The 10,071-nt window shown below is 61.2% G+C and overlaps 1 protein-coding gene across 1 annotated transcript in view; it reads right to left on the minus strand.

Annotated features, from left to right (window-relative positions):
• LOC137903042 (chromodomain-helicase-DNA-binding protein 4-like) overlaps positions 1-9,300 on the minus strand; it is a 16,137-nt gene extending 6,837 nt beyond the window's left edge. The window contains 21 exon segments of the mRNA XM_068747162.1: positions 61-192; positions 275-416; positions 497-670; positions 761-882; positions 950-1,087; positions 2,092-2,292; positions 2,460-2,651; positions 2,769-2,868; positions 2,945-3,014; positions 3,017-3,075; positions 3,582-3,790; positions 3,869-4,072; positions 4,157-4,390; positions 4,484-4,653; positions 5,224-5,377; positions 5,454-5,575; positions 5,659-5,927; positions 6,215-6,333; positions 6,802-7,026; positions 7,206-7,315; positions 9,181-9,300. Coding sequence (XP_068603263.1) covers positions 61-192; positions 275-416; positions 497-670; positions 761-882; positions 950-1,087; positions 2,092-2,292; positions 2,460-2,651; positions 2,769-2,868; positions 2,945-3,014; positions 3,017-3,075; positions 3,582-3,790; positions 3,869-4,072; positions 4,157-4,390; positions 4,484-4,653; positions 5,224-5,377; positions 5,454-5,575; positions 5,659-5,927; positions 6,215-6,333; positions 6,802-7,026; positions 7,206-7,315; positions 9,181-9,241 — 3,207 coding nt within the window. The 5' untranslated portion in view covers positions 9,242-9,300.
• Positions 9,301-10,071: the final 771 nt, after the last annotated feature.

Raw genomic sequence — 10,071 nt, forward strand, 5'->3', positions numbered from 1 at the left:
GTACGGGGCGGGGCCGGGGCGGGGCCGGGGCGGGGCCGGGGCCGGGGCCGGGGGGGTCACCTGGGAGAAGATGAGCACCCGGTGCCCCCCCTCCTTCAGCTTCCTCATCATCTTCTGCAGCAGCAGCAGCTTCCCGGCGGCCTTGATGAGGGCGCCGCCGTCGTACATCCCGTTGGGCATCCTCGCCGCTTCCTGTGGGGCGAGCAACACGTCGGTCAGACGGCGCCCCGGCGGGGGGGCCGGGCGGGGGGGCCGGGCGGGGGGCGGGGCTTACGATGGCGGCGGTGGGGAACAGGTAGGGGTGGTTGCAGCACTTCTTCAGGTCCATGACCACGTTGAGCAGAGACACCTGGTTCCCGCCCCCTTTGGTGTTCAGAGCCTCGAAGTTCTTGGTCAGGATGAACTTGTAGTACTTCCTGTGAGCAGAGGGCCGTTAGCAGTGGCCCCGCCCGCCGCCCCGCCCCGCCCTGCCCCGCCCCGCCCCGCCCCCGCTCACTTCTGCATGGGGCTGAGCTCCACCCTCACGATGAGCTCCGTCTTGGAGGGCATGTGCTTGAAGACGTCGGCCTTCAGCCGCCGCAGCATGTGGGGCCCCAGCATGTCGTGCAGCTTCTTGATCTGGTCCTCCTTGGCGATGTCGGCGAACTCCTCCAGGAAGATCTCCAGCTTGCTGCGGGAGGGGGAGGAGGAGGAGGAGGAGCGGCGTGGGTGGGGGGGCGGGGCTAACGCTAACGCTAACGCGCCCCGCCCCGCCCCTCACCTGAACCGCTCCGGCGTGAGGAAGTTGAGCAGGTGGAAGAGCTCCTCCAGGTTGTTCTGCAGCGGCGTCCCCGTCAGCAGCAGCTTGTGCTGCAGAGGGTAGTTGTTCAGCACCCGGAAGAACTGCAGGGGGGACGCGGGACAGGTCAGAGGCCGCAGCCACGGCAACCGGACGCTCAGGTGTGCGTACCTTGGACTGGTTGTTCTTCAGCCGGTGGGCCTCGTCCACCACCAGGCAGGCCCAGTCGATGGAGCCCAGGATGGCCATGTCGATGGTGATCAGCTCGTAGGAGGTCAGCAGGACGTGGAACTTGATGGACGAGTCCTTCTGTGGGCGGAGCGTCGGCGCCGGTCAGACAAACCCAGAACCGTTCAGCCCCTCTTTGACTATGCTAGCACCTCCTGGTACTCAAACATCAAAGGGTCCCTGAAAACCAGGCTCCAAACCTCCCAAAACAAACTGATTGGGCTACTCCTCAATCTGGGGCCATGACCCCCCATGACCCCCCATGACCCACCTTCTTCCTGGACATTTTGCTAGCCTAAAATGGCTCAGGGTAGAAGACAGGGTGAAACAACTCAAAATGGGATTGGCATTTAAAATAGTCAATGCAGCTCTGCCCTCAGTCCCCTCAATCCCTGCATACCTGAATAAACACCTCCACAGCCACAACACTAGAGGGAGCTCAAACAACAACCTGATTACCCCCTCCTATAGGACCAACATGGGTAAATCATCTTTTTATAATACTGCCCCCTAAGGGTGGAACTGTTTGACTCCTGCCCTCCAAACATGCACCTCTTTGACCTCCTTCAAAAAGGCCCTAAAAATACACCTTTCAGTAATTTAGTAATTTATTTTAGATTTATTGTTGTTTGCATCGGTGGTGTAAAATCATTTTATTTTTGTTTTTCTAATGTTACTTTGCATCCAATTGAGTAATTTAATATTAGTTTTATTTGTATTGTTAATTGTGGATGATTTATGTACGAAGGACTTTCACGGAAACAAGACCGCAAGAATGTTTAACTGTACTTGTACTGTAATACATGCTACTGTGTGACTGTACTTGTACTGTAATACATGCTACTGTGTGACTGTACTTGTACTGTAATACATGCTACTGTTTACTGTACTTGTACTGTAATACATGCTACTGTTTGACTGTACTTGTACTGTAATACATGCTACTGTGTACTGTACTTGTACTCTAACATTCTAATAAATATATTCATCATCACCGAGCTCCTAATCCATGCGTGTGGGAGTGGCCGATCCTGCCCTACCACGCCCCTTTCAATATGTAAATCAGATGTAAATGAGCTCCTCACCTTCATCCTGGAGGCCTTCTTCCCCCCCCTGATGGCGTTGTCCTCGAAGGAGAACTCGTTCTCCCGGATGACGGCCCTGCTGTCCTTGTCCCCCACGTAGGTCACCACGTAGAGGTCGGGGGCCCACATCTCAAACTCGCGCTCCCAGTTGATGATGGTGGACAGGGGGGCGCTGACCAGGAAGGGCCCCTTGGAGTGTCCCTGTGGAGGACAGCGAGTCACGCCCACGCAATGAGACGCGTCCGTCCTCCATCGGAGCAGGTCCGGGGACTCTGACAGGACCTGCGTTCTGGCCTCCCACCTGTAGGTGGCAGATCCACCCCGATCCAGACCCAAGACCCGCCCCCTCCCTGCCGTCCAGCGCTCACCTCTTTGTAGAGCGAGGACAGGAAGACGGCGGTCTGGACCGTCTTCCCCAGGCCCATCTCGTCGGCCAGGATGGTGTCCGTCCCCTGAGCCCAGGAGAAGCGCAGCCAGTTGAGTCCCTCCAGCTGGTAGGGGTGCAGCGTCCCCCCGGTGACGTCCAGGTAGTCCGGCTGGCGCTCAAACTTAATGGTCGGCTGCCGGACGGGGGGGGGGGTCTTTGTCAGAGCCCGGTCTACTGATGACGGCGTCCCATTTCCCAGAGCAAGCAGCCCCCCCCCCCCTCAGAACCCACACGACCAGGACGGACTCACGTCCACCACGGGGTTCTCCGGAGGTCTCTCAGGACGCTTCACTCGTCCCTTCACCTTGATCTTCTTCCCAGGTCTCCCGTCGTCCCCCATCATCAGCTCTCTGGAACAAAGGGACGCTCAGTGGAGCCGGAGGAGCCGGAGGACCCGGGTCACAGCGCCCCCGTCCCGCGTCTCACCTGTGGTTCCAGTACTGCACCTTGTAGACGTCAAACTCGGGGACGTCCATGTCGTCCGCCTCCCAGGTGCCTGGTCGTACTGCAGCTCTCGCCACTTGATCAGGTAGTGGACGTTGTTCTTCCTGTCGGCGCTGGACAGCAGCAGGGGGACGGTCACGCCCATCTCAGGTGTCTCTGTGTCTCTCTGCCTCTCTGTCTCTCTGTCTCTCTGTCTCTGCGTGTCTCTGCCTCTCTGTCTCTCTGTCTCTGTCTCTCTGTGTCTGTCTCTGTGTCTCTGTGTCTCTGTGTCTCTGTGTCTCTGTGTCTCTGTGTCTCTGTGTCTCTGTGTCTCTGTGTCTCTGCGTCTCTGTGTCTCTGCGTCTCTGTCTCTGCGTCTCTGTCTCTGCGTCTCTGTCTCTGCGTCTCTGTCTCTGCGTCTCTGTCTCTGCGTCTCTGTCTCTGCGTCTCTGTCTCTGCGTCTCTGTCTCTGCGTCTCTGTCTCTGCGTCTCTGTCTCTGCGTCTCTGTCTCTGCGTCTCTGTCTCTGCGTCTCTGTCTCTGCGTCTCTGTCACTCTCTGTGTCTCTGTCACTCTCTGTGTCTCTGTGTCTCCGTGTCTCTGTGTCTCTGTGTCTCTGTGTCTCTGTGTCTCTGTCTCACCTGTGGTTGAGGATGCGGTGGATCATCAGCCACTCCATCTTGATCCCGAAGCGCAGGTACGTCTCCTCCACCTGGGCGTACCTGGGGTCCTTGTTCTTCCTCTTGACGCTCTTGTCCTCGTCTCCCTCGCCGGAGTCGATGGGCGGCGGCTCGTCCATGTCGTTCTTCCTCTGGTAGTTCCTGAACATCACCTGGCAGTGGAGCTCGAGCTGCAGGGGACGAGAGGACGGGGACGGTCAGAGGAAGTGGCGTTTCACAATAAGAGCGTGTCCCCCTGCGAGACACACCTGCAGCTCCGTCACCCAGGAGCAGTGCCAGTAGGACATGTTGGACCACTTGGCAAAGAACTCCCTGTCCGGCCTCCCCGCCAACGGGGCGGGATCGGGGGCGTCGGCCGGAATGTCTAGAGGGCGGGGCACCGGCGTGGACGGGGGAGCCTCGCCCCACCGCCACGTCAGGATCTTCTGGACCTTTCCCTTTATGGGGGGGCACTGGAGACAGAAAGGACGCGTCAAACCGCTACCGTTGCTGCTAGCGGGGCGGGGCGGGGCGGGGCGGGGCGGGGCGGGGCTCACCGTGCAGCGGGGGCAGACCCACTCCCCGTTGGGGATCTCCGGGAGCGGCGGGTTCAGGCAGTGGATGTGGTAGGACGAGGGACACGAGTCGCAGCACAGCAGCTCGCCCCCGTCCTTGCACACCCGGCAGAACTCCATGTGGTGGTCGTCCTCCTCAGCCCCGCCCCCCTCGCCGGCGTCCTCCTCGTTGTCGGACACCTCCTCCCTGGCCTCCCACTGGATGCCCTCCTTCTCCTGGAGCCAACAGGACAACGTTGTGCCGACTGGAGGACCTGGACCGGCGTTTGACGCGGTCCCGTCCGGGGGGGGGGGGGGGGGGGCGCTTACGCAGTGGGGGCAGCTCCAGGTGCCCTCCGGGGCCTTCTCCATGTCGGGGTCCAGGCAGACCATGTGGTACGCCCTGGGGCAGGTGTCACACAGGATGATCTCGCCCCCCTGCTGGCAGACCTCGCAGTAGTCCTGGTGGTCCGTCTCATAGCCGTCCCCCTCCTCCGCTTCTGTTTGAGAGGACAACACGGGGTCAGGGGTCAAACCCTAACGACTGGAGAATGTAAAAAGGAAACCAAGACGGCGTCCTGGACACACCAAACTGCGCCGACTCAGCGCCGGCTACTCGGAGCAACGCGAGCACCTAAACCTGCGTGCAGGAACCGGAACCGGAACCGGTCCATTCGGGACACGAGAGCGTCTCAGAACTGAAGGTGAAATGTCTTCAATCAAACGTAACGAGTCCAGTCGACTCTTCTTTGTCGCTCTTCCGATTACTTTAGCGATGTAATGGTGGACGTCCTACGTCTCTCAGGGTTAGACGTCCTACCTCTTCTTAGCGTTAGACGTCCCACCCCTGGACGTCCTACCCCTGGATGTCCCACCTCTAGACGTCCTACCCCTGGACGTCCCACCCCTGGATGTCCCACCTCTAGACGTCCTACCCCTGGACGTCCCACCCCTGGACGTCCCACCCCTGGACGTCCCACCCCTGGACGTCCCACCCCTGGACGTCCCACCCCTGGACGTCCTACCCCTGGACGTCCCACCCCTGGACGTCCCACCCCTGGACGTCCCACCCCTGGACGTCCCACCTCTCTTCTTCTTGGGCTTGCTCTTGGACGGCTTCTTCTTGCTGCGGCTGCTGCGGCTGTTCGACCCCTCGGAGACGGAGACGCTGTTCAGGCTGCCGTCTTCGAAGTCGCTGTCCACGTCGGGCTCGTCCTCCTCGCTCTGCAGCAGAGACGGACTCATAAACCGTGTGGGGACGCATGAGGGAGGCGTGTCAGGAGGAAGAGGCGGTGCCTACCGATGAGCGCTTCCTCTTGTTGAAGCCCCCCAGCTTGATTTTGAGGGGGGCCACTTTTTTGGTCTTATTATTCTTCTTCTCTTGTTTGGACGCCGGCTTTGACTTCTTGCGGGCGTTGGGACCTAAAGGACAAACCGACGGTCAGTCCTGCCCCGCCCACAGGAAGCCGCTCCGCCGGCGGCCCCGCCCACGGCCCCGCCCGCACCTTTTCCTTCCTTGGTCTTTGCCTTGCGTAGGGGCGGCGCTGCCGGCGGCTGCTGGGGCTCTGGGGGGGGCGGTGCCGCCGCAGTGAGCGGGGCGACCTCTGCTACCATCGTTTCCACGGCAGCCGGGACGTTGGCGGTGGCCAGAGCGGCGTTTGCGGCGGCGGCTCCTCTCAGAGGGTTGTTGGTGCTGAACTCACGCCACTTGGCGCCCAGGACCATCATCATCTTGGACACGGCGATTTTGGGGTTCTTGGCTGCAATGAGGGGCCTGGGGGGGGGGGGGGGGGGGGGGGGACAAAGAATCCTCAAACGCTCACCGAGTCATCCCGGAACACAAGTCAAGCAAGGCTAGCTAGCGTTAGCACGGCGTCGCTCAGGAAGCAAAAAGTCTCTCTGCTGTAAGACGGACAAAGGCGTCCCGGGTCTCTATGGGGACTGGGACGAGCTCTTTTCGTGCCAGTCCCCCCTTTGGTCTCTCTGACTCCACAAGACGAAACGGAGACTAAAACAGGAAGCCGATTAACCCCGCCCCCCCGGGGCGGGGCGAGTCTCTACCTGACGAACTGGCTGAAGGCCTTGTAGTTGGTCAGAGAGCGGTAGTCGTCTCCGCCGAAGACGTGGTCGATGTCCTCCATGCCCCAGTCGTCCAGCAGCTGGGACGACGTCTTCGGCTCCTGCAGGGAGACGAGAGGAGCTTCGGTAACACGGATCTGGAGGTAGGGGCGCCGGGACCAGCGACAGTCACCTGACCCCGCCCCCCGTTTCTGTGAACCGGGGCGTCGCTCCATCAGGCTTAACACGCACGTTTTCTGAAGCCACACCCCCTCCTCTTCACGGAACGGCGTCTGCTAACGACGTGTGCGCCTCGGCGGGGTTCCCATGGCAACAGCATACATTTTCTTCTACGAGTGTTATCTACGAGGCCCCTGATTGGCCGCCGGCTCGGTGAGCGGCAGCCCTTTGTTCAACTCGCTTCCTGTCACAGGTAGGCCGTCAGCAGGTGTTGACCCCGGAACAAAGACCCCGCCCGTCAGCCCGGACGCCACCGATGCCCCCGCTAACTGCCCCCCGCCCTCCGTCAGCTACTAAAATGGTTGCATGGCAACAACGGAGACAGAATGCGATTGGGGGGCGGGGCTTACCAGGCAGTCGTCGTCGTCGTCCTCGTCGTCCTCGTCCTCCGGCTCCTTCTTCTTGGACCCGCCCCTCTTCTTGTCCTTGTCTTTGCCGCTGCCGGCTCTCTTCTTCTTCTTGCGTCCCGGAGTGTAGTCGCTGCCCTCGCTGTCAGAGCGCCGGCCGGGGCCGCCGCCTTCAGCCTCCTGGGCCACGCCCACCTCCATGGGCTCCGGGGAGCTGAGGGCGAGCTCCTGGAAGGAGGAGGACAAAGAGACGAGTCTGGAGGACCTGGAGTGGACCCGAGACCGGACCCGACAACAGACCCCATCCGCCAGCCGGGACTTCCTGTTGCCGTTTCTCAACAAGCCAGGCCGGCGAGTCGATAAGGAACAACCGATCGGCTCCAGCCACGAGCACGCCGCCTCCTCACCTCTCTCCGCGAGCGCCGCTTGCTGCCCTTGCTCTCCCTGCTCTTCTTCGCCTTCTTCTTCTTCTTCACCTTCGGCGCCTCGTTCTCGGAGATCTCCTCTTCCTCAGCGTCTGCAACGGTCAGAACACGGGAAGGTCAGCAGGTCAACGCGGCGCGTCGAGACGCCTCGCTCCGTAGACGCCCGCCTGGAACACCGGCTGGAATACCGGCTGGAACACCGGCTGGAATACCGCCCGGCCTGAATCACGCCGTGACGAGGCGTCCGCCGGCGCCCGGCCTGAATCACGCCGTGACGAGGCGTCCGGCGGCGCCCGGCCTGAATCACGCCGTGACGAGGCGTCCGGCGGCGCCCGGCCTGAATCACGCCGTGACGAGGCGTCCGGCGGCGCCCGGCCTGAATCACGCCGTGACGAGGCGTCCGGCGGCGCCCGGCCTGAATCACGCCGTGACGAGGCGTCCGCCGGCGCCCGGCCTGAATCACGCCGTGACGAGGCGTCCGCCGGCGCCCGGCCTGAATCACGCCGTGATGAGGCGTCCGCCGGCGGCGCCCAGCCTAAATCACGCCGTGACGAGGCGTCCGGCGGCGCCCGGCCTGAATCACGCCGTGACGAGGCGTCCGGCGGCGCCCGGCCTGAATCACGCCGTGACGAGGCGCACGCCGTGACGAGGCGTCCGGCGGCGCCCGGCCTGAATCACGCCGTGACGAGGCGTCCGCCGGCGCCCGGCCTGAATCACGCCGTGACGAGGCGTCCGGCGGCGCCCGGCCTGAATCACGCCGTGACGAGGCGTCGCATCACCTTTGCTCGCGGCGCTGAAAGCGGCCTGCACGGCTGATCCCTGGTGACGCGAGCCCGACACAGAACCCGGATCCGGTGTTCCGGCGCTGCACACCTGTAAGATGTGATGAACCGCGTCGGTCACAGGAAGAACCCAGCGTGGTTCTGATGCGGCTTTAGAACCGGGCTCACAGAACCAACCCAGGATTGTTCCGGTTCCGGTTCTGATGATGATGTCACCAACATCAGGATCAGCCCAGCAGGAAGTGATGCTAAAACAATTTGTTAAACCTGGTCGGATGCTGGAAACCCGTAAAAGGGGACAGAACAAACGACCGGATCATCATCATCATCATCATCATCATCATCATCCCAACACAGCACAAGCCGAACGTCACTGGGTGATGACGTCACCTCCATCCACGGACAAGTCCCCGGATGTGGTTCTGGAACCAATCGAATTAAAACGTCTTTGTTGAGGATCAAAGGTAAGTTTGTTTCTTTGTTTCTTTTTGTGTTGCATCGATCAAGAATCAAACCGGTGAGGAGGTGACCGGAACCGGACACGGCGACATCCGGCCGGTGAAGTCCCGGTTCGGGTCCCGGTCCGGCTCCGGCGGGCCATGAACGGAGAACGGCCCGAGTGGTTTTAGCACTTTAAGCTAACTTGTGGGACTATTTGTTCTCCGCGGACGCGGACGCGGCGCGTGCTCGTCGGAGATAAAGTACTTGTAAACACTGCGCTGTTCGGCCACGACGCGCACAAACAACCGTCTTTGTAACGGAAACGCGCCAAACGGTGCTGAAAACACGTTTTCCACGCAGAACGACGAGCCGGGGAGCCGGGGCGCCGGTCCGGAGGGGAGGGGGGGCGCGGAGCGTCATCCGCCGGCTTCCAAGCTAACTGGCTGCCTCCATCTTGTCATCGACACGTAAAACAACACCGGTAGCGGGCTAACGCTAGGCCCGGGAACACGCCGGGGGTCGGCGGGACTCCCCCCGGCGCTCCCGTCATCCACCCTCCCGGGGCCGGACACAAGGACTGAACGGGGACCGACGGACCGTCAATTAGCGCTAGCTGCCCGGTGTTAGCATTGACTAGCGAGCGCTATGCTAACGACGCATGATTGATGTGAACGTCAGAAAACATCTGCTCGTGCTAGCATTAGCACGGAGCTAGCAAACGAGCTTTGTCTTACCGTGCAGCAGCCGGTCACCGGGGGCCCCGTAGGCGTCCCGGTCCTCCTCGCTCCCAGACATGGCGGACAGGAGAAAACTTTCTATTTAGTTAGCTAGCACTTTAGCTAACTAAATAAAGTTGTGTTTGTAGGTTCTCCAGAGTTCCGACCCGGTCCTGAATGGTCCCGGTTCCGTCCCGGTTCCGAAGAGGGAAAGAAGCACACAAAAGAAAACGGAAGTAAATAGTCAGAGCCGGAGACTACTAAAGACCCGGACCCGGAGTGCTGGTCGCATGGACCCGTCCTCGGACGAGGAGCTTTGTCTTTGCTGCGGCCGGACAAAGACAGCCGGTCCCGCCGCCCGGTCCGCCGCCCGGTCCGCCGGCACGTCGGGAGTTCCTCATTAGCATGCGGGCTAGCCGAGCTTGAGCGGCGGCCACTCGGACACGGTTTAAATAACGGAATGTCCCGGTAACGAGCCGGCGTCCGCGACGCGGAGCCGGACACTCACCGGTCGAGTCCCGCGGCGGAAGCTCCGGGTCAGTTCGGGCATCGATCAATACTTGGCGGCTGTTTGTGATCAGCTAACGGTATAAACACTATTTAAATGTGTTTCCGTGAAGCGCGTCGCCGTCTCCTCCTTCTCTTCCTCGCACACTACACACCCCGCGCGCGCGCACACACACAAAGAGATCAGGGGCCAGGCATCCCATAATACCCCCCCCCCATCTACCCCTCCCCCTCCCCCACTCTGCATACTTACCTTGCACCGTACAGACCATAATAGTCAGCTCACCCTCCCTCTGCTACAGTCTCTTCCCCATTCCTCGATGCACCCCCCCTTCCTTAGCAACCAGGGTTGCTATAGAGACGCTCAGCCCCTCCCACTACCGTGCGGCATCCCATAATAGT

Source organism: Brachionichthys hirsutus, chromosome 13 (genome assembly GCF_040956055.1).
Source record: "Brachionichthys hirsutus isolate HB-005 chromosome 13, CSIRO-AGI_Bhir_v1, whole genome shotgun sequence".
NCBI classification, from domain to species: Eukaryota; Metazoa; Chordata; class Actinopteri; order Lophiiformes; family Brachionichthyidae; genus Brachionichthys; species Brachionichthys hirsutus.